General features: G+C 45.3%; 1 protein-coding gene across 1 annotated transcript in view; it reads right to left on the reverse strand.

Annotated features, from left to right (window-relative positions):
* The window catches only part of LOC112071202 (WD repeat-containing protein 7-like), a gene marked incomplete at its 3' end in the record, with an annotated part of 69,976 nt that overhangs the window by 28,841 nt on the left and 16,299 nt on the right, over positions 1-24,836 (reverse strand). The window contains 10 exon segments of the mRNA XM_070439296.1: positions 821-1,075; positions 1,355-1,502; positions 9,402-9,518; positions 10,145-10,247; positions 14,380-14,525; positions 14,789-14,908; positions 15,168-15,244; positions 16,984-17,158; positions 17,326-17,404; positions 19,715-19,821. Coding sequence (XP_070295397.1) covers positions 821-1,075; positions 1,355-1,502; positions 9,402-9,518; positions 10,145-10,247; positions 14,380-14,525; positions 14,789-14,908; positions 15,168-15,244; positions 16,984-17,158; positions 17,326-17,404; positions 19,715-19,821 — 1,327 coding nt within the window.

Here is a 24,836-nt window from a genome sequence, read left to right on the forward strand (position 1 = left end):
CGAGGATCTCGCACATTATATGGTTGACCTGATGAGGCGACAATAGAACCTGAGTACCAGGTCATTAGGACCTGATGGAGGGACAATAAACCCTGAGTACCAGGCCATTAGGACCTGATGAGGGACAATAGTGCCCTGAGTACCAGGCCATTAGAACCTGATGGAGGGACAAATAGAGCCCTGAGTACCAGGTCCTAGCTAACCGCCATTAGACTGATGGTTTGTTTGACAAGCTGGGTACTAACTAACACATGTCCAAGAAGTGATTAAAAGGAGGTTCCCATGACTCAACGGTCACGTGGCATTTGTCTGCGGTCATGACTCCCGTGTTGGGTGGGTAAAACAGCCGTCGCCACAGCCCTATGTACAACAGTCTTAGGTATCCCTTTGCTTTTTTCCTTTCCATCCCCCTCCCTCCCTCCCCCTACTCCCCTGTCTCTCACCCATCTCGCCCTGACCCCCCCTCCTCACCCACACTCTCCCTGACCCCTCCCTCCCTCACCAACCACTCTCCCCTGACCCCCACCCCCGCACTACCTCATCCAGAACCTTTCCTCCCTCACCAACACTCTCCCTCTGACCCCCCCCTTCCCCGTCACCAACACTCTCCCCTGCGCACACTCTCCTCCATGACCTGACGCCCCTCCCTCCACTCACCCTCACCCATTCTCCCCTGACCCCCCTCCCCACACTCTCCCCTGACCTGACCCCCCCTCCCTCCTCCACTCTCCCCTGACCCCTCCTCCCTTCCCTCCTTCTACCCTCCCTACCCTCCCTCCCACTCTCCCCTGACCCCCCTCCCCTGACCCCCCTCCCTCACCTCTACGCCAGCATGTGTTCTCTGCTCCCTGCAGCAGCTGTACGATGGCGGTCTGCGTGGCGGGCACCAGGATAATGCTTCCGTCCTCTCTGCCACACACCAGCCTGCCCTGGGAGGGGATGTAGACGCTGGCCGTCACCTTGATGGGCTCCTCCGACCCGGGCGTCACACTCAGCTGGTCTATGATGCCCGCCGACGGGGGAGCCAGCTTATCAAAGGCCTCCTGGAGGGAGATGGTGGAGGACACCTGGAGCTCTGGAGAAACAGGGAAGTAGAGAACAACAGTATTAACTATATACAGACCCAAAACAGACACATCTATCCAACCTGACTTACACCAGAGAAGGGCCTTTGCTTAGTGGTATTGCATAGTCATGAAGATGAACCATAAGGAATGTACTACACATGCCCTACACTGGAAGGGATTGATTTCACTGGTTTTTGCCAGCTGATGGCATAACAGCCATCTAATTCTCACCCGCAGCATCCCTACAGACTTGGGACACTTCCGCCACCCAGTGGACTAAACGGTACCTGCTGCGGTGGAGAGGGGCTGCAGGGGCGAGGTGTCTGGGATGCTCCAGAGGGTGAGGCGTCCGGCTGAATCTCCCTGGACCAGCAGCTTGTGGAAGGGCTCCCGACGGCCGTAGAAGAACCGTGTCACCGGGGGACAGATGAGCAGCTGGAACACGGAACATAGAACGTTAGTTGGAGGGAAAATTGTGTTCTAGAATGTGAACACTAGTATTATATCTCTGTGTTCAGGGTCATATCTACGGCAGGACATTACTGTCTCTGGCAAAGCACAGTACCATGTAACATACATACATACAGGAACCACCTACACCGTCCTATATCCATGCCAATACCATTATTTGTGCTGTGAGATAAATGGTCTAGTCCTAACGATAACAATTATTTCATAACAACTACAGGGATTGTATTAAAGGATAGTAAATGGTGAGAATGAAAGCAGGACAGCGTACCGTAGTCTTGTTGTACCATGGATCTAAAAAAAAACTCCAGAATATTATATTCTGCTGTGTACAAGGGGAAGCCGGCGTTGCAAGGGGACATGATCTCATGCCATGGGAGCATTGTGATGTGCCGTTAACGTTTAGCACTCTAAAAACACCACTGTGATATTAAGAGGATGCCAAGCAGGAAGAAGGGACTGCTTACTCAACTACCAACAGGGTTACCTACAGTACATGCAGGGATCAACCCCCCCCCCATACTAAAATATCCCCTAACTCAGTTCTCTGGACAGCAAAGCACTGAATCATCTGGATACAAACCAGCTAGCGAGACACAATAAATTGTTGAGGCAGAACACTGGTGCCATGAACAAAAAAAAAGAGACTTCTGAAAATTCGGGATCTGTTTTTTGTGTTTGCCTACCTAACAGATCTAGTAGGACTGAATATCGATAGTTATGCATGCTGGTTAATGGTCCTTCACTAACTGACCCTTTTCCCGGTAAAACTAATTGCACCCTGGTCAAAAGTAGTGCACTATGTAGGGAATAGGGTGCCATATGGCTCTGGTCTAAAGTAGTGCACTACGTAGGGAATAGGGTGCCATAGGGCTCTGGTCTAAAGTAGTGCACTACGTAGGGAATAGGGTGCCATATGGCTCTGGCCTAAAGTAGTGCACTACGTAGGGAATAGGGTGCCATAGGGCTCTGGTCTAAAGTAGTGCACTACGTAGGGAGCCATAGGGCTCTCGTCTAAAGTAGTGCACCATGTAGGGAATATGGTGCCATAGGGCTCTGGTATAAAGCAGTGCACTACGTAGGGAAGTGTGCGCCATTTGGGACGTAAACTTTGATCTTTCATTTGACCTATTTACACTGCTATAATTGTGTTCCTGACTGCAGTAGAAAAAAGGCACAGTGGTAACCAACCTAACGACCTAGAAACCTGCCCGCTGACCCCATTTCCAGGAAGTCCTAGTTAACGTGATTGTCACGGTAACAGAAAAAGATGGGATGGAACCGGATCCCTCTAATGTCTAATGGAGGAGACACTCTGTGGCCAGGTTGTCAGGTAGTCAGTCACCTGACATGAGGTCGCCTAATATGAGGTTGCTAGATGTTGAGGTAGATGCTCAGACTACAGTCAATTGACTTGACACTGTCTGGGAAACAAGGTAGAAGTGATAGTTAAATGAAGGACCTCGTAAAAAAGAACCTTGATCATTGCCCGAATATAAAATAAACTAAAAAAGGTACATCGGAAGTTTATTAGCATGGAAATCAGCGGACTGAACAATAAACGTAGCATGTACGAAGTTCCTTACTGTTTACCATATGTCAAATCTGTGTAGGTTGACAGGCTTATGTATATACAGAAGTCGGMTCTTAAATTGACCTGGTTCGTCGCAGGAGGAAAATAATCCATCCTGCAGCAGGAAGATTTGAATATCAGAAGAATATGTTTAGAATGGCCACCAGGTGGCAGCTTGTAACGGTGTTTGTATACAATGCAGAAATAAACTCAGCAAAAAAAGAAATGTCCCTTTTTCAGGACCCTTTCTTTCAAAGAAAATTAAACTAAATATGTTCACAGATCTTCATTGTAAAGGGTTTAAACACCATTTCCCATGCTTGTTCAATGAACCATAAACAATTAATTAACATGCACCTGTGGAACGGTCGTTAAGACACTAACAACTTACAGAAGGCAATTAAGGTCACAGTTATGAAAATTTAGGACACTAAAGAGGCCTTTCTACTGACTCTGAAAAACACGAAAAAGAAAGATGCCCAGGGTCCAGGCTCATCTGCGTGAACGTGCCTTAGGTATGCTGCAAGGAGGCATGAGGACTGCAGATGTGGCCAAGGCAATAAATTGCAATGTCTGTACTGTGAGACGCCTAAGACAGCGCTACAGGGAGACAGGACTGACAGTGGCAGACCACGTGTAACAAMACCTGCACAGGATCGGTACATCCGAACATCACACCTGCGAGACAGGTACAGGATGGCATCAACAACTGCCCGAGTTACACCAGGAATGCACAATCCCTCCATCAGTGCTCAGACTATCCGCAATAAGCTGAGAGGCTGGACTGAGGGCTTCTAAGGCGGGTCCTCACCAGACATCACAAGCAACAACGTCACCTATGGGCACAAACCCACCATCACTGGACCAGACAGGGCTGGCAAAAAGTGCTCTTCACTGACGAGTCACGGTTTTGTCTCACCAGGGGTGAAGGTCGGATTCGCGTTTATCGTTGAAGGGATGAGCGTTACACCGAGGCCTGTACTCCGGAGCGGGATCGATTTGAAGGTGGAGGGTCTGTCATGGTCTGGGGCGGTGTGTCACAGCATCATCGGAATGAGCTTCCAGTTGTCATCGCAGACTTATCTCAACGCTGTGCATTACAGGGAACCATCCTTCGCCTCAAGTGGTACCTTCCTGCAGCTCACCTGACATGATCCTACGTCATGACAAATACACCAGCCAACTGCGTTATTGGTTGATTTCCTGCAAGACAAATGTAGTGGTTCTGCAGGCGGCAAAGAGACCGAGATCTCAATCCCATTGAGCACGTCTGGGACCTGTTGATCGGGGTGAAGGCTAGGGCCATCCCAGAAATGTCCAGGAACTTGAAGGTGCCTTGGTGGAAGAGTGGGGTAACATTCACAGCAAAACTGGCAAATCTGCTGCAGTCCATGAGGAGAGATGCACTGCAGTACTTAATGCAGCTGGTGGCCACACCAGATACTGACTGTTACTTTTGATTTCTCCCCCCCTTTTTGTTCAGGGACACATTATTAAATTTCTGTTAGTCACGTCTGTGGAACTTGTTCAGTTTATGTCTCAGTTTTTGAAACTTGTTATGTTCATACAATATATATTTCTTTTTTTGCTGAGTTTATATGTAGGCTACTTGGAGGCTTTTGTTGTTGTTGAGGCTACAGCGTTTCTCTGCTGAATTCTTTATTGATTATATATAATTGACATTTTTTAAGTGGTAGATGTATTTTTTTTTTAAATTTTTTTAAATTTTTAATATCAATTGTTTTATTATATGTGAAGGCAATCAATAGGTAGAATATGATTGGTAACCTTAACTATAATAAATGCCAGAATCGACATGGTTCGAATCCGGCCGACTGCTCTTTGACTCATGGATGAATGTCTATTTTTGAAACATTCATTCGAGTGTTTGGGGAAGGTTTAATGTTCAAGACAACTGGGAACTCTAAATCTCCGACTTCCGACTTCAGTGCGTTCAAGACAACTGGGACGAGCTCCGAATGAGAGAAGACAAACCCACCAAAAAGTTGAGGTCATCCAACTTGGAATTCCGAGTCGGGAAACTCTTTCCGACCTGAAGATCACTGACGTCATGATTTGACCTCGAGTTTCCAGTTGTCAGGAACGCACTGAAGTCGGAGAATTTAAGACTTTCCAGATGATTTGAACGCGGCACTGGCTTGTGTAGCCGCGGACATGAGTTGGTCCGGTCAAGTGATGCGGTAGTCCCGCCTGCGAACTTCAAAACAAGTGTCTGCCCTTGGCTCAAGATGTTGGTTGATACTCTGAACCCGGGCAGACCCGGGTTCAGAGTATCATACGTGTTACACTTGCAACCAAACTCTCTCGTTCTCTCTCATGTCGGCCAAGGCGAACGAGTAAGACATTTCTCAGCGTTTTAACTCGGAAGGCTGACAGGCCCAGATGATCCCTAGCCGCGTCATCCCTAGCCGCGTCATCCCTAGCCGCGTCATCCCTAGCCGCGTCATCCCTAGCCGCGTCATCCCTAGCCGCGTCCGCAGACCAGCAGAGTGTTTACGGACGTTTTTAAATCGCTCCCAATCCCAGTCTGCTGTCCCCACTTGCTTCAAGATGTCCACCATTGTTCCTGTAACCAAGAAAGCAAAGGTAACTGAACTAAATTACTATCTCCCCACCCTGTGCAACTGGGTCCTGGACTTCCTGACGGGCCGCCCCCAGGTGGTGAAGGTAGGAAACAACACCTTCACTTCACTGATCCTCAACACAAGGCCCCACAAGGGTTGAGTGCACAGCCCCCTATTGTACTCCCTGTTCACCCATGGCTGCATGGCCTCCAACTCAATCATAGATTTTGCAGATGACACAAGCATAGAAGTCCTGATGACCAACAATGACGAGACAGCCGACAGGGAGGTGGTTAGGGTCCTGGCGGAGTGGTGCCAGGAAAACAGCAGAGGGAGCACGCCCCCATCCACATTGACGCAGTGGAGAAGGTGGAAAGCTTCAAGTTCCTCGGCGTACACATCACTGACAAATCTGAAATGGTCCACCCACACAGACAGTGTGATGAAGGCGCAACAGTGCCTCTTCAACCTCAGGAGGCTGAAGAAATTCAGCTAAGACCCTCAAACTTTAACAGATGCACAATTGCAGTGCCTGCAACAGCAGGGCTCTCCAGAGGGTGGTGTGGTCTTCCCAACGCATCACTGGGGGCAAACTGCCAGCCCTCCAGGACACCTACAGCACCCGATGTCACAGGAAGGACAAAACGATCATCAAGGACAATAACCATCCGAGCCACTGCCTGTTCACCCCGCTTCCATCCAGAAGGCGAGGTCAGTACAGGTTCATCAAAGCTGGGACCGAGAGACTGAAAAACAGCTTCGATCTCAAGGCCATCACTGTTAAATAGCCAACTAGCCGGCTAGCATCCGGTTACTCAGCCCTGCACCTTAGAGGCCGCTGCCCTATATGCATAGACATGGAATCACTGGTCACTTTAATAATGTTACTCAGCCCTGCACCTTAGAGGCTGCTGCCCTATATACATAGACATGGAATCACTGGTCACTTTAATAATGTTACTCAGCCCTGCACCTTAGAGGCTGCTGCCCTATATGCATAGACATGGAATCACTGGCCACTTTAATAATGTTACTCAGCCCTGCACCTTAGAGGCTGCTGCCCCATATACATAGACATGGAATCACTGGCCACTTTAATTATGTAAAACTAGTAACATTAATCATGTGTATATACTGCTTTACTCATCTCATATGTATATACCTACATTGCTCATCCTAATATTTATATATTTCTTAATTCCATTATTTTACTTTTAGATGTGTGTATGGTTGTGAATTGTTAGATACTGCTACACTGTTGGAGCTAATAACACAAGCATTTCACTACACCCACAATAACATCTGCTAAATAGGTGTATGTGACCAATACAATTTGATTTGAAGGGAACTGAAGGCTACTGTTCAGATGGGTTAAACGGAACAGTAGTCTGAGATCTGGACACTGACTGATGGTCTGTAACCCCTCACATAGCCTCATATAATGTTAACTATAACCCCTCACATAGCCTCATAATAATGTTAACTATAACCCCTCACATAGCCTCATAAGATAATGATAACTATAAACCCCTCCACATAGCCTCAATATAATGTTAACTATAACCCCTCACATAGCCTCATAATAATGTTAACTATAACCCCTCACATAGCCTCAATAATATGTTAACTATAACCCCTCACATAGCCTCATATTAATGTTAACTATAACCCCTCACATAGCCTCATAATAATGTTAACTATAACCCCTCACATAGCCTCATAATAATGTTAACTATAACCCTCACATAGCCTCATAATAATGTTAACTATAACCCCTCACATAGCCTCATATAATGTTAACTATAACCCTCACATAGCCTCATAATAATGTTAACTATAACCCCTCACATAGCCTCATATAATGTTAACTATAACCCCTCACATAGCCTCATAATAATGTTAACTATAACCCCTCACATAGCCTCATATAATGTTAACTATAACCCCTCACATAGCCTCGATATAATGTTAACTATAACCCCTCACATAGCCTCATATAATGTTAACTATAACCCCTCACATAGCCTCATATAATGTTAACTATAACCCCTCACATAATGTTAACTCCTGCAGAATTAAGCAGTCAAATTGTGACTCGGGAACACGAGTGGAGAAATATTATTTATTTCAGCATCTTGAGAGAATGACTGCGTGGTCAGGGAGGTGCTATCTTTATCAGCATCGTCAGAGCTGATAATATTTCAACCACAATAAATATGCATGCAAGCCGAACTGAAATCTTATCAGAAACATCTTGTTTTCAAATTTTAACTCCCTTAAAACCAGTCGAACTTGGAAATGTTCCAGTTTTTTTTGTTGTGGTTGAGTTCATGTTTTTTATCCCCGGTCCCTAAACTTATTTTCTGTGTGAGAGAAGCAGAAATTAAAGAGAAACCTTTACCTGTGTCAACTCAATTGAGAAATTCATTCTATCGATGTACGACATCTTTTTTGGTGAGCTTTATTTAGGGTTTATTTAGTCTTTTAGGGCAATAAGTAATGACAGAGAAGCTGCATGTATCTAATTATAGACAAGTTGACTCACAAATAGCCTACAAAAAAGTCAAAGTGCCACGCCCATCGGGTCACACAGAAGCACACACACACGAGAACACACACGAGAGAAGACAGAGAAAACGAATCAAAGATTGATGTGAAAGATTAACTCAATCCAAAATATTAAAAAATATATTTAAGACAAAGGCACTGGAGTGTTGGAGAATGACTAGAGAATAGAAAGGGGGGGAAAAACAACACACAAGAACCTAAGAATGGCTTCCACTCTTCTTCCACTGGGTCTACCTGTTATCAATGCATCATATGTCATTATCTAAGTCTTGATCTGATTTCCAGAGGGAAAGCAGTTTAGGGACTTGGCATGCATCTGCACCAGTGTGAAGACCAAGATGAGATTGATGATTTTGAGATTTTAGTGGGAGGAGCATGGAATCAGGTGAGCCAGAGTGAGTTGAGAGAACTGGCCAATCAGAAAGACAGCATCGTAGAGGTGCACACGTCACAAGGTCAGGCATCCAATCGCTGTTCAGCTTACTAAATAAAAAGGGGCTTTGGAGATTTGATTTTGATTGGCTGATATATCATAAACCAAAGCATGCGAGTCAATCGGAATTCAGATCAATGTATTGCAGATCGATTATCAGGCATGTCTCCATCAAGATAATACAGATCAAAGACTATATTAGTAACAATTTTGGATACCAATTTGAAAATAGACTCAGCGAAATGACATTGCCCACGAGCAGCAACGCAGACATTGAGATGAGCAAGATGCAAGACTGTACTCTCACACAGTATCTGAGCATGTGCACGGGTTGGCTTCACACGGTTAGTCACGGGACCAAAATAGGGGAGAAGTTGATCCTCGTGCTTCAAAGCTCGTAGTTGTTGAGGAAATTGCCCCACAACGCTGATTACGTTCTGCAACTACGTCATATCGCTGTGTCTACTTTTAATCAACATCAAATATGGTATTGATCAAATCACTAGTATACTATACATGGGGCACTAAATGTTGTTATCGGTAATTGCCCCATAACATTACACCAACATACATCTTCCTATCCCCGGTCTGCATGCTTCATCTCTGAACATTGAGTGGATGTGCTGAATCTGTGACTGAGAGCTGAGGGCTCCCCCTGCTGGACAGAGCCAGTGTGTGCCTCTCTCCTGCTGTACACTGCAGCTTACTGGTGCCTCTAGAGGCTGCTGGTGGAATAGCAGCTCTGGGGTGTAGAGCTCCAAGTCTACTCCGCTGGCAGGGTGGCACAGCACCACCATGTCTACCCCCTCACCAGACTCCTCAGTCTGAGGAGTACACGCCCTCCGATCAGGGCCAAGGCCCATTGGGGTGGGGGGGGGAGGGTAATAAGACAGACAGACAGACAAAGAGTAAAACAATAAGAAGAAAAACAACAGAAAGGCAGACAGGAAATGAATATGTAGACTATGTACATCCTAAATTAAATACAGTACACACAACACTAGCCTGATCCCAGATCTGTTTGTGCCATTCTTGCCAACTCCTCGCCACTCATTGTCACATTTGGCGAGAAAGCAAAAACAGACTGGCACCCCGGGCTAACAGACTGGCACCCCGGGCTAACAGACTGGCACCCCGGGCTAACAGACTGGCACCCCGGGCTAACAGACTGGCACCCCGGGCTAACAGACTGGCACCCTAAAAGACAAAACAAAGACATTGACAAACAACAAAAGACAGTCCGTTACCAAGTTAAAGGACTGACCCTAGCAGTGCTGTTGACTCTCTTCAACATGAGAGAGAGCATGGAGGTGGACAGGGTCGGGTTGTAACAAAAAGTAATTCATTACTTCAAAATAGATCTTATTTCTGTCTTGAAACCAGAAAGCTCTTCACTGAGAGTGAGTGATTGTGTGTGTGCGTGTTAGAGTGATGGATGGAGAGGAGTAACCTGTTTGTCTGTGCGGTCCGCGATGCTGTACACCAGAGGTGGGATGGACCCTTCGGCAGTCTTTCCTACATCAGTACGGAAGTGTTCACTGGCAGGCAGACAGCTGGGAGAGAGGGAGGGGGAGGGGGAGGAGGAGAGGGAGAGGGAGGGAGAGAGGGAGGGGGAGAGGGAGAGGGAGAGGGAGAGGGAGAGGGAGAGAAAGAGAGAGAGGGAGAGAAAGAGAGAGAGAGAGAGGAACAGAGGTCAGCCCAGTTTAGTTATTTCTCTCACCGCCGACAAATCAACTAAACTAGAACTAACTAATCCAACTGTAAAACACACAAACCTGTAAAACAAACTAAACCTAACAGGGAAATCCACCTCAGAATGGTTTCTTACGGATTGGCACGTAGAAGAGGAACAGCCTTTCTGACTAGTGGTTTCCCTGCTAAACCAAACCAACTACAACTAACTAACCGCTAGTCTCAAGTGAAAACCATAGTGGCAAATATCAAAAAAGATTTTCAGAGCCACTTACCAGACGCACACAATCCAATAGAAGAGGAAGTGAAGTAAAACTTGGTTTAGTCCAGGTGTACTCTTACATATAACTCTTATGTTCAAAGTTTCCACAAACATGAATATAGTTGAAAATTGTCTATTGCTTCCTGGGAAACTAGTTCCTTTCCACGCATGTATCATAGCTGACGGCAATACTGTGTATCATCTTTAGGCACCAATCAAAATCAAGGGTGGTAGTCAATAGTAATGTGATAAATTGACTTAACGTTCTAAACTGCACAAAACGATAAGTTCATAAAAGAACCACAATGCAGCTGTGCTGCTGCCAGCAATGGTTCGGGTTTACGTCCCTTTCAGATGATGAAGCATCGCACCTGTACTACCATCACTGGACCGCAATTCCATATAGGAACTGCTGTCGCTTTCCTTTCTATGCCATTTTTACAATTGTTAACGACGATGACGTAGCGGTGGAGAGTGGACTCCAAAATAATTGATGACTTGAGTCCTTGCACGTCTACTACCGGTGTTGACTCACAATTCTGTGTCAAGAGTCGATTCCACTCGGAATTGACGACTCGACTCCTAAGATTCAGTATTTTGGGAACAGAGGAGACCGATTAGTTGTACTCCCGAGACACACGCATCTTTCATAGCAAGCTAGCAAGGAACGGAGAGAGAGGGGCACCAATAAAGGCAGGTCGGCCACCAGGCAGACAGGCAGGATCGTGCACTAGGCCTATCCATCGGTATTAATAAAAAGTTTAATCTCGCAATTTCTTAGCTTGCAATGTCTTGCAACTTCAGGAAAACCGGGCCTGTCGTCAATTTATAGGATATTCTACAGGCAACAGACGGAAGACTTAACACACGCTGGTATCATTAGCGCAGATAAAGAGCTGGCGAGCCAGCGCGGGGGAGAAGAGAGGCAGGCACAAAGAACCGAGTATAGAGTGCATTCGGAAAGTATTCAGACCCTATAACTTAATCCACATTTTGTTACATTACAGGCTTACTCTAAAATGGATTAAATCGCCCCCCACCCTCATCAATCTACACACAATGACAAAGCAAAAGCAGGATTTTGGAAATGTTTGCTAATTTAATAAAAACCTAAAAGTGAAATATCACAATTAAATTAGTATTCAGACCCTTTACTCAGTACATTGTTTAAGCACTTTGTCAGTGATTGCAGCCTCGAGTCTTCTTGGGTATGACACTACAAGCTTGGCACACCTGTATTTGGGGAGTTTCTCCCATTCTTCTTTGCAGATCCTCTCAAGCTCTGTCAGGTTGGATGGGGAGTGTCGCTGAACAGCTATTTTCAGGTCTCTCCAGAGATTTTCGATTGGGTTCAAGTCCGGGCTATGGCTGGGCCACTCAAGGACATTCCGAGACTTGTCCTGAAGCCACTTCTGCATTGTCTTGGCTGTGTGTTTAGGGTCGTTGTCCTGTTGGAAGGTAAACCGTCACCCCAGTCTGAGGTCCTGAGCGCTCTGGACTAGGTTTTCCTCAAGGCTCTCTGTCCTTTGCTCCGTTCATCTTTCCCCTCGACTAGTCTCTCAGTCCCTGCCGCTGCCAACACCATGCTTCACCGTAGGGATGGTGCCATGTTTCCTCCAGACGTGACGCGTGGCATTCAGGGAAGAGAGTTCAATCTTGGATTCATCAGACCAGAGAATATTGTTTCTCATTGTCTGAGAGTCTTTAGGTGCCTTTTGGCAAACTCCAAGCGGGCTGCCAAGTGCCTTTTACTGAAGAGTGGCTTCTGTCTGGCCACTCTACCATAAAGGCCTGATTGGTGGAGATGGGAGAACCTCCAGAAGGACAACGTTCTCCACAGAGGAACTCTGGAGCTCTGTCAGAGTGACCATCAGGTTCTGGTCACCTCCCTGACCAAGGCCCTTCTCCCCCGATCACTCAGTTTAGCCGGGCGGCCAGCTCTAGGAGGAGTGTTAGTGGTTCCAAACTTGGAGGCCACTGTGTTCTTGGGGATCTTCAATACTGCAGACATTTTTTGTTACCCTTCCCCAGATCTGTGCCTCTAACAAACCTGTCTCGGAGCGCTACAGACAATTCCTTCAACCTCATGGCTTGTTTTCTCTCTCTGACATGCACTGTCAACTGTGGGAACTTATATAGACAGGTGTGTTTCTTTTCCAAAATAATCATGTCCAAACTATTGAATTTACCAGAGGTGGTGGTAGAAACATCTCAAGGATCATCAATGGAAACAGGATGCACCTGATCTCAACATCGAGTCTCATAGCAAAGGGTCTGAATACTTAACACCACCTTTCAAAAGTTTAGGGTCACTTAGAAATTCTTGTTTTTGAAAGAAAAAGCACATTTTTTGTCCATTAAAATAACATCAACTGTATCAGAAATATAGTGTAGACATTGTTAATGTTGTAAATGACTATTGTAGCTGGAAACGGTAAACTATTTTATGGAATATCTACATAGGCGTACAGAGGCCCATTATCAGCAACCATCACTCCTGTGTTCCAATGGCACGTTGTGTTAGCTAATCCAAGTTAATAATTTTAAAAGTCTAATTGATCGTATGAAAACCCTTTATGTTAGCACAGCTGAAAACTGCTGTCCTGATTAAAGAAGCAATAAAACTGGCCTTCTTTAGACTAGTTGAGAATTTGGAGCATCAGCATTTGTGGGTTCGTTTACAGGCTCCAAATGGCCAGAGACAATGCACTTCCTTCTCAAACTCATCAGTCTATTCCTGTTCTGAGAAATGAAGGCTATTCCATGTGAGAAATTGCCAAGAAACTGAAGATCTTGTACAACGCTCCCTTCACAGAACAGCGCAAACTAGCTCTAACCAGCTCTAACCAATAGAAAGAGTGGGAGGCCTCAGTGCACAACTGAGCAAGAGGACAAGTACATTAGTGACTAGTTTGAGAAGCAGACGCCTCTGATAAATGTCATGTTATTTTAAAAAGGATTTTTTTTTTTTTTTTCTTTCAAATACAAGGACATTTCTAAATGACTCAAAACTTTTGAACGGTAGTGTATGTATATAAGGTATTTCTGTTTTGTTGAAAAAATAAAAACTGAAAAAAAACTGTCCTCGCTTTGTCATTATGGGTATTGTGTGTAGATTGATGACAAAAAAAAATAAGTATTTTGTCCATTTTAGAATAAGGCTGTAACGTAACAAAATGTGGAGAAAGGGAAGGCGTCTGAATTTCTTTCCGAATGCTCTGTATCTCTTAGTAAACTGTATCTCAAATGTCTTAACGTACATACATCGCAAATTCACCAAATGAGTCTAGTTTGGTTCATCCTCCCTGGTTTTAGTTACATTACACAACTTTCCACAGGCCTTTATAGCCTATTGTCTAGTTAGGATATAACATGGGAAATAATATATTAGTGATAATTGCACTGTGCATTTAAAAAAATATATATATATTACATTCATTCATAGTTGTCAGGTGAGTAGAAGATGTAGAAGGGTACAACGAGTATAACAGACAACATAACAGACACCATGATAACAGCCTAACAAGCTAACAGCCTAACAAGCTAACAGCCTAACAAGCTAACAGCCTAACAAGCTAACAGCCTAACAAGCTAACAGCCTAACAAGCTAACAGCCTAACAAGCTAACAGCCTAACAAGCTAACAGCCTAACAGGCTAACAGGCTAACAGGCTAACAGGCTAACAGGCTAACATAACACATGTCTCCTATACAGGTGATGTTGTTCCTCACCTGGCGGGGAGCTTGTAGATGTAGGAGCATCCGTCCTCGGTCCAGATGATAATCTTGTCAGCGGCGATGAAGTCTCCTCCGGTCCAGGACTGGTCGTTCTCACTGGGCACCGAGCACAGCAAGGAATAGTCCCCTGCATCAAACACCTGACACAAACATTTCAGGATACATTAGTCCAAGATGAAGAGTTGTTGCAACCCCCATGCCAAAGACTCAAACACAAAGCTACGCGCTACTGTAGCCTGATGCCAGATCTGTTTGTGTCGTCTTGACAACAACCACAACACAGCATAAACAGATCTAGAATCAGACCTAATCTAAGGGGGCTAGGTCTACAGTGTGATTCTATGAATGTTTCAACCAGGGCAGTGAGGGAGAGACCCAGGGAGCATGAGCTCTAGCCACCTACCCTCCAGTACTTGGAGCAGACCACCAGCAGAGAGAGCTGTGTGAAGGTGCAGAAAGAGATGCTCTGACAGCCCCCACAGTAGATGGGCTTAGACTCCTCCTCAAACACAGGATCCAGATCCTGGTGAGAAACAGGAAGAGGAACACACACTTAGAGGTGACTCAAATTCATTATTCATTTCCATCCCACTTAGCGACCGCTAATGTTCCTGGGAACCGTAAAAAACATTTGAATTGTCTGCATGTGTCCCAGTTACTCTAATTAGTCCCAATAGTCATTAGCTGGAACGAATCCTGGTTAATATGAGTATTGTGTGGTAGCTAACAGCATGGTCACCACAACATCTAGTAGAGGCTGATGTGCCTCGGTCCCACTCTACCTGCATCCTGCTGACATCCTGTGTGATGATCCACACCTTCAGTATCCCAGTGACTGATACTGCTACCACTGTGTCTTCTGAAAGGATATCACACATTATGATGAGGACACACACACATTATGATGAGGACACACACACATTATGATGAGGACACACACACACACACATTATGATGAGGACACGCATAATGATGAGGACACGCACAATGATGAGGACACACACACACACATTATGATGAGGACACGCATAATGATGAGGACACGCATAATGATGAGGACACGCACAATGATGAGGACACGCACAATGATGAGGACACACACAATGATGAGGACACACATAATGATGAGGACACGCACAATGATGAGGACACACACAATGATGAGGACACACACAATGATGAGGACACACACACCCACATTATGATGAGGACACACACACCCACATTATGATGAGGACACACACACACATTATGATGAGGACACACACACACACAGGCATAGTGTCAGTCTAACAGTGGCTATAATTGTTTAATAAAGTGTTTTTACAAAAGCAAGAATTGTGACGATGCAAAGCACAGACCGATACATTTTAGGCAGGCGTTTACAGTTTGCATCAACTATCAATGGCTCAATACAGACATACAGACCATGACGGTTGAACAACGTTACCATGGTAAATACAGACCATGACGGTTGAACAACGTTACCATGGTAAATACAGACCATGACGGTTGGGAACAACGTTACCATGGAAATACAGACCATGACCGCGTTGAACAACGTTACCATGGCAAATACCAGACCATGACGGTTGAACAACTTACCATGGTAAAAATTACAGACCATGACGGTTGAACAACGTTACCATGGTAAATACAGACCATGGCGGTTTGAACAACGTTACCATGGTTAAATACCAGACCATGACGGTTGAACAACGTTACCATGGCAAATACCAGACCATGACGGTTGAACAACGTTACCATGGAAAATACAGACCATGACGGTTGAACAACGTTACCATGGTAAATACAGACCATGACGGTTTGAACAACGTTACCATGGTAAATACAGACCATGACGGTTGAACAACGTTACCATGGAAATACAGACCATGACGGTTGAACAACGTTACCATGGTAAATACAGACCATGACGGTTGAACAACGTTACCATGGTAAATACAGACCATGACGGTTGAACAACGTTACCATGGAAATACAGACCATGACGGTTGAACAACGTTACCATGGTAAATACAGACCATGACGGGTGAACAACGTTACCATGCGAAATTACAGACCATGACGGTTGAACAACAGTTACCATGGCCAAATACAGACCATGACGTGAACAACGTTACCATGGCAAATACAGACCATGACGGTTGAACAACGTTACCATGGCAAATACAGACCATGACGGTTGAACAACGTTACCATGACGGTTGAACAACGTTACCATGGTCAGAGGTCTATCTAATCAAGTTTTAGAAGCGATAGTGGACTGTTCGTCGACGGCAGACAGAGTGGCTGATGTAAGCCGTGCTGGAGGACTAGGGGTGCAAAGTTCAGTTACATTTTCTAAAAATCACATTTGGGAGGATTCCCTCCCTGCTTATTCCCTACTGATTCTGGGAATCATCCAAAAGGGATTTTGAAAAACCTGGTAAAGCTTCTTAAATTTTGGAACCCTATGGTTGACTGACCTTGTGTGTGGTGTGCGTATGATGCATAGTATAACATAGCATAATATAGGATAGTATTGTATAGCAGAGCATAGGATAGTATTGTATAGCATAGCGTGAAGTAGGCTACCTTGTGTGCGATGTGAGTGTATGATACTCATGGAGCTGATCCAATCAGGAGAGATCTTAGAGACGAGGGAGTAGAGGACCTCCAGGCTGGTGGCGTCCACCACTAGGATCTCTGGGTAATGTCCGTTACACAGCAGACGACCCTCACGCTGCGTACCGATGGTGAACTGATAGAACTAGAGAGAAGAGAAGAGCGGGATTAGATTCTGTCTCAATCGGTGTTTCCTCAGTTCCAGTTCTTTCCTCACTTCCTCCTCAAACCGAGGAATCAAAGACAGCAGACATGAAAAAGCGCCATGGACTACAGACGTGTGGTGAGAAAAGTTAGGGTCATATACGTTACCTGGATCCCTGTGTGAGCGCAGGCCAGCTTAGTGAACTCAATACAGCGTCCATCGTTGACATCCCACAGGCACATCTCCCTGCACACAAAGCAGATGGTGAATAGACTACATTAGAGCAATCACTACCACCAGACACACAAAAGCATGTGGACCCACCCCTTCAAATTAGTGGATTAGGCTATTTCAGCCACACCCGTTGCTGACAGGTGTATAAAAATCGAGCACACTACCATGCAATCTCCATAGACAAACATTGGCAGTAGAAGGGCCCATTCTGAAGAGCTCAGGGACTTTCAACGTGGCACCGTCATAGGATGACACCTTTCCAACAAGTCAATTTGTCAAATTTCTGCCCTGCTAGAGCTGCCCAGGTCAGCTATAAGTGTTGTTATTGTGAAGTGGAAACATCTAGGAGCAACAACGGCTCAACCATAAAGTGGTAGGCCACACAATATCACAGAACGGGACCGTCGAGTGCTGAAGACTCTGAAGAGCGTCGCGAGTAGAAATTGTCTGTCCTCAACTGTAACCCTCACTACCGAGCTCCAGACTGCCTCTGGAAGCAACGTCAGCGCAACAACTGTTTGGCGAGCGCTTCAGGAAGTGGGTTTCCATGGCTGAGCAGCCTCACACAAGCCTAAGATCACCATGCGCAAAGCCAAGTGTCGGCTGGAGTGGTGTTAAACTCGCTGCCATTAGATAGTGGAGCAGTGGAAACGCGTTCTCTGGAGGGATGAATCACACTTCACCATCTGGCAGTCYGACAGACGAATCTGGGTTTGGCAGAAGCCAGGAGAACGCTTACCTGCCACAATGCATAGTGCCAACTGTAAAGTTTGGTGGAGGAGGAGTAATGGTCTAGGGCTGTTTTTCATGGTTTGGGCTAGGCCTCAGTTTCAGTGAAGGGAAATCTTAACGCTACAGCATACAATGACATTCTGTGCTTCCAACTTCGAGGCAACATTTTGGGGAAGGCCCTTTCCTGTTTCAGCATGACAATGCCCCCCGTGCACAAAGTGAGGTCCATACAGAAATGGTTTGTCAAGACCGGTGTGGAAGAACTTGATTGAGCCCTGACCTCAACCCGTTGGGATGAATTGGAACGCTGACTGCGAGCCAGGCCTTATCGCCCAAAATCAGTGCCCGACCTCACTAACACTCCCTGCAGGAATGTTACAACTTCTTGTGGAAAGCCTTCCCAGAAGAGTGGAGGAATTTATAGCAGCAAACAAGGGACGAACTCCATATTAAAATGGCCAACATTTTGTAATGAGATGTTCTATGAGCAGGTGTCCAAATGCTTTTAGTCATGTAGTGTAACAACACATAAGGAATCACGTAGTAACCAAAAAAAGTGTTAAACAAATCAAAATATATTTTCTATTTGAGATTCTTCAAAGTAGCCACCCTTTGCCTTGATAACAGCTTTGCATCCTCTCAACCAGCTTCACCTGGAATGCTTTACCAACAGTCTTGAAGGAGTTCCTACATGTGCTGAGCACTTGTTGGCTGCTTTTCCTTCACTCTGCAGTCCAACTCATCCCAAATAATCTCAATTATGTTGAGGTCAGGTGATTGCGGAGGCCAGGTCATCTGATGCAGCACTCCATCACTCTCCTTCTTGTTCAAATAGACCTTACACAGCCTGGAGGTGTGTTGGGTCATTGTCTAGTTGAAAAACAAATGATAATCCCACTAAGCGCAAACCAGATGGCATGGCGTACGCTGCAGAACGCTGTGGTAGCCATGCAGGTTAAGTGTGCCTTGAATTCTAAATAAATCACTGACAGTGTCACCAGCAAAGTACCCCCACACCTCCTCCTCCATGCTTCACGGTGGGAACCACACATGTGGAGATCATCCGTTCACCTACTCTGCGTCTCACAAAGACACAGCGGTGACAGATCCCAACCGGTCTAATGTCCATTGCTCGTGTTTCTTGCCCCAAGCAAGTCTCTTCTTCTTATTGGTGTCCTTTAGTAGTGGTTTCTTTGCAGCAATTTGACCATGAAGGCCTGATTCACGCAGTCTCCTCTGAATAGTTAATGTTGAGATGTGTCTGTTACTTGAACTCTGTGAAACATTTATTTGAGCTGCAATTTCTGAGGCTGTGGTACCGTACTCATGAGAGCCAGTTTCATCACAGCACTTGATGGTTTTTGCGACTGCACTTGAAGATACTTTCAAAGTTCTTGAAATGTTCCGTATTGACTGACCTTCATGTCTTAAAGTAACGATGGACTTTCGTTTCTCTTTGCTTATTGGAGTTGTTCTTGCCATAATATGGACTTGGTCTTTTATCAAATAGGTCTCTCTTCTGTATACCACCCCTACCTTGTCACAACACAACTGATTGGCTCCCTGTGGCCTACTGTATTCACTACTCACCCACTCTCTGAGGCGCTGACGATGTACTGCTTGTCACTGCAGGGGCTGGCTTTAGACAGGCAGGTGATGGAGGCTGTGTGACCGAACAACATGGCCCTGGGACTGATCTGAGAACAGCACAGGAGACAGGACAGTCAGGTAAAACACTCAACCCATAGGCCACCCACAGGACAGAGTCACACTGAGGAACACCGCTGTTTCACGTTCACATTAAGTTCCTCTTATACCTGCAAATTAACACAGTAACAACATCACAGAGGCCACTCAGGTGTGCTAGGCGTACATCAGGGCTAGGCAACTAGATTCAGCCACGGGACAATTTTATGTTGAGAGTGAATGGTCTGGTGGCCGGAAAATACAAATAATTTGTACACCGCAAATTTACTAAAACTAAGCCCAATTTTTTCAAATTTGTTTTGTAATTTTATGTTTGGGAGGAGGAGGTACATTACAAGTACATTATCCATTTAAATGTATGTTTCTAAAACATGAAATCGTAGGCCTCCATCGGGGAAGCAGTAAGGCTGATTTGGTTAGATTCATTTTATAATTTATCTATGATCTTCAATGTATAAGCGACCGACTGAGATACATTGTCTTGATATAGTAAAATATCATGTATATGTATACTGAGATGATGTGATCAGTAGATTACCTGGACTTCTAGTGATTGTGAACAGAGCAGAACAGTTATTTCCTCTAATTACTATGGCTGAGGGATTAGCATATCGTATTTTAATCATATGAATGAAATTGGAGCCAAGTCCCACATGTTCCAATACAGACCAGAGATATGACCATTCTAGTCTATCAAAACGGTTTTCTGCATGGAGAGAGAAAACAGCCCAAGGCTGTATGAAGCATCTAAGATGTGTAATAGGCGACAGAGGTTAACCAAGGATAAAGTATTATTATATATTTTCCCGTTGTATTTTACCCCTTTTTCTCCCCAATTTCGATTGTCTCATCGCTGCAACTCCCCAACGGGTTCGGGAGGCAAAGGTCGAGTCAGGCTTCATCCAAAACATGACCTGCCAAACCGCGCTTCTTAACACCAGCCCACTTAACCCGGAAGCCAGCCGCACCAATGTGTGGGAGGAACCATTCAACTGACTACCTTGGTCAGCCTGCAGGTGCCTGGCCCACCACAAGGAGTCGCTAGAGCGCGATGAGCCAAGTAAAGCCCACTCGGACAAAACCTCCCATAACCCGGACACCGCTGGGCCAATTGTGCGGCGCACTTTTGGACTCCCGATCAAAGCCGGTGGTGATACAGCCCGGGATCGAACCCGGGTCTGTAGTGACGCCTCTAGCACCGCATGCCTTAGACCGCTGCGCCACTCGGAATGCCCGAGAATAAAGTTTAACAAAACCGTTTGGAGCAATTTGGGTAATTAAGTCTCGAGACGGGAAGATAACATTTTGTAAAACAGTTTAATATCTGTGTTTATCAAAGATAGTGGGTGATAGTGAATGAATGGGTGGCTCCTTACCTTGTTTTTAATAAAAGCAAAATTAGTGCTGTATTCACATCTCCACCAAATGAACCTTTATGAACAGTTGTGTTAACAGTCTGATGGCCTTGAGATAGACACTGAAAAACAGCTTCTCGGTCCCAGCTTTGATGAACCTGTACTGACCTCACATTCTGGATGATAGCGGGGTGAACAGGCAGTGGCTCGGGTGGTTGATGTCCTTGATGATCTTTTTGGCCTCCCTGTGACATCGGGTGCTGTAGGTGTCCTGGAGGGCAGGTAATTTGCCACCCGGTGATGCGTTGGGCAAACCTCACTACCCTCTGGAGAGCCCTGTGGATAAGGGGCGGTGCAATTGCCGTACCAGGCGGTGATACAGCCCGACAGGATGCTCTCAAATCGTGCATCTGCCCCAGTCCTATTGACACCTCAATATTGTCCATTGTTCCTTAATTGGCATGGTGTCATCAGTGTGTTAATGTCCTCCTGTTCCATAGGCAATATAATAATATTAACAGTCCAATGCTCAGCAATAGTGTTCCTGTATCCACTTGGGGGGGGTGTCCTAATCATCTTCTTATGCTGAGGGCAGCATACAGCCGCCATATGCTAGGCTGCGTGACGTGCATGGATAGAATACCGCGGAATATTGAGCAAGTCATATTGGGATTCCATCTGTCCACTCGTTCCCCTTGTGTGTTTGGGTTTGATGCGATTCTCCAAGAAGTCTTGAGCCTCAATGGCATTAAAGAACGTGTGTTGTGTTCTGAAAAAGGTCAAGATGAGTTTTGCCCGGGTGGATGAAGCCTCATCTCAAGATTTAGCTCGCGTAGCTGGGATCTCCACACAGTGTAGGTCACCTTTCTGTTGTTTCAACAGTCAGATCTGGGTTTATACTGATCCTCTTCTCAGCGTAGGTCAGGAGCCCCCGATTCCGTTGCAAGGCGAACAATTCGCTGTGGATTCGTACAATCGTACAGCGAGACCACAGGAGGCTGGTGAGAGGAGTGTGAGCAGATAATAATGGCTGGAATGGAATAGATGGAATGGTATCAAAACACGTGGTTTCCGTCCTCCCCAATTAAGGCGACACCAGCCTCCTGTGAGCGAGACCCATTCTGGAGAGGACCTGCGCGGTGCGTAATGTTAATTAGCGACATGGGACCCAGCTTCTCCCGCCTGAACAGTTTATAGAAAATATTACTAATGAAGGAAGTTGGGTTGGCCGCCTCCACACCAGTTTCAAGTCCTGAGACACGCACATTGAATTTACGGGAATGATTTGCAAGCGATCTCTCCTTTTTTGGGTGATTGATTCTATCTTCTAGTTTAGCTCACGCTGTTTCCAGGTGATGGAGTCGCCCCTCTATAATCATTGGCTGTGTTCTCCAGACTCTCCGCTTCAGTTGAATAGGCATCCAACTTCAGAAGTGAGCAATGCGAGTGAATCATTTACCCGTTTAAATTGCATGTCGAGGGCAGATAATCTCCTCACAAACAATCTCTCGGATAGTAGGGGCCAGCTCTTTCTGCTGTTGAGAGCCGCCACGTTCCCACAGATGAGTTGTTGACGGACAGATGATGCTATACGCCACTTTATGTTTACATACCCTACATTACTCATCTCATCGGTATATACTGTACTCTATACCATCTTGCCTATGCCGTTCTGTACCATCACTCATTCATATATCTTTATGTACATATTCTTTATCCCTTTACACGTGTGTGTAGAACAGGGGTGGGCAAACTTTTTGACTCGCGGGCCACAATGGGTTCTAAAATTTGACAGAGGGGCCGGGCCAGGAGCATTTGGAGGGAGTGTTTGGGCCGGATATACTAAAGCATTAAATGTAGTGTGTGCAAACCTCATAGCACAGTAAGAACACTACAACCCAATTTATTAACTGTCTTTCAAATGTGAAAAATAGCCCTTATCAGTTAATAAATTTGTCTCAAGGAATATGCAAGATATGGCATTTACATACTATTTTGCAGATACCGGGATGAGGAAATGTAAATAGATTAAAATAACATACGCACTGTGATTTATCAAGATTGCGTCTGTTTTTAATAAGTTTCAATCGAAGGTGCAAAGTTAAAGAAATCAACATTTATTGAAAAATGGAATCACTTTCAACATTCAAAACATATTATTACACAACGAAATACTCAAGCTCAATAATATCTACTTGTGTTAAACTCCGAAAAAAAATCATGGATGGATTGTCCTGACGCGCGCTCTTACAAACTCGCCACGGACGCCCTCGCCTTCACGCGCAAACAGTACACGTGTATCGTTCGCAAGCACACAGACATAGGCTGTATTAAATATCCTACCTGCAGCTGAAATTTAAATTTAAATTAAAGAGCGATGTGCGGCGTGTTAATAAAGCTACTGTACCGCTGCTGTGCGTAAATGCGCATTGCTCTTAATTAAAAGACGCACTTCCAAACTTTCCATATGCATTTTTTCATAACACAGCAAGAAAAACTCACCATTTCAGTGGGAACAGTGGTTGTTGGTTCTCCCTTTTTTGCCAGTGCCATCAAAGTCTGGAGTTAGTTTTGTTGTGGCAATTCTCAGGACAGATCTGAGGTGTTGGTCAGTTAACTTGGATCTGTGATGGCTTTGTTGATTTTCATAGACGCTAAACGTCTGCTCACACACGTAGGTCGAGCCAAACAACACCAGCATCTTTTGCGCCGTCCTCCGGAGGTTTGGAAACGCGGTCTCGTTAAGTGAAGCGTAAAAGTCATTCAGTTTAAGAGACTTGAACTTCTCCTTTGAGACGGAGTCAGACTGAAGATCGATCAGTTCCAATTGCAGCTCCTGCGGTGCTGATTCGGGGTCTTGTGACAGGGGACAGGACCCACAGTTGAGTGACTTGTCAATTTTTTCAAAATCACAGAAACGACGGAAAATTCTCTGTGCAGATCGTCCAGGGATTTGCAGTATTTCTTCGCATTTCGGGCGGCCTCTTTCTGCACGGCTAGTGTGGGGAATGTGCGAAAGATTTGTTTGACATTTGCCTGGAGAATAAAACCAGCTTGGATTTGAAGGCTCTCACATTTGGTGTAATGTCGTGGCGCAAACTGCTCTTTCCGCTGTTGCTTCACGTTCAGGGCTCATTCGATGTGGAAATATGGTCCACAGCAAACCGCAAAGTCACAAAGCCAGTTTCGTTGTCGTCAGCTCGGGAATTCTTCGATTTCCCATTAAATTAAAAAAAATTAGGAGCTTGAGCCAGTGTCTTTTATGTCGTTACTTTCAATCCAGTGCTAGTGAATATAACTTACAAGGACTCCGCCTTTTGTTTTAACTCGCTGAACTATATCTTCGTCAATCAGTTCCACGTGGCGAGTCCTTGTCCCTGCGTGCTAACTCGATTTTTTCAAACGTTGGCTTTGCCTCTGGACACAAGAGACCCTGCTGTCTCCTACCATGCACCTTTTTCAAAAACTCGCTTCGGAGAAGGCCTTACTAGCCTTTGCTTAATTTTTGAATGCCAGCAAATAACTTGCCTTGGTACTTGACTCTTGAATTGCAGTTTGTCGGTGAAAAAAGTTCTGTTGACTCTGTAAATTAGCTGCCAACCTCTGAGCAGTAGCCGCCCGTTCTTGTGTTGACTGCTTGCTAGCATAGT

Source organism: Salvelinus sp. IW2-2015, unplaced genomic scaffold, assembly GCF_002910315.2.
Source record: "Salvelinus sp. IW2-2015 unplaced genomic scaffold, ASM291031v2 Un_scaffold1545, whole genome shotgun sequence".
Taxonomy (NCBI): domain Eukaryota; kingdom Metazoa; phylum Chordata; class Actinopteri; order Salmoniformes; family Salmonidae; genus Salvelinus; species Salvelinus sp. IW2-2015.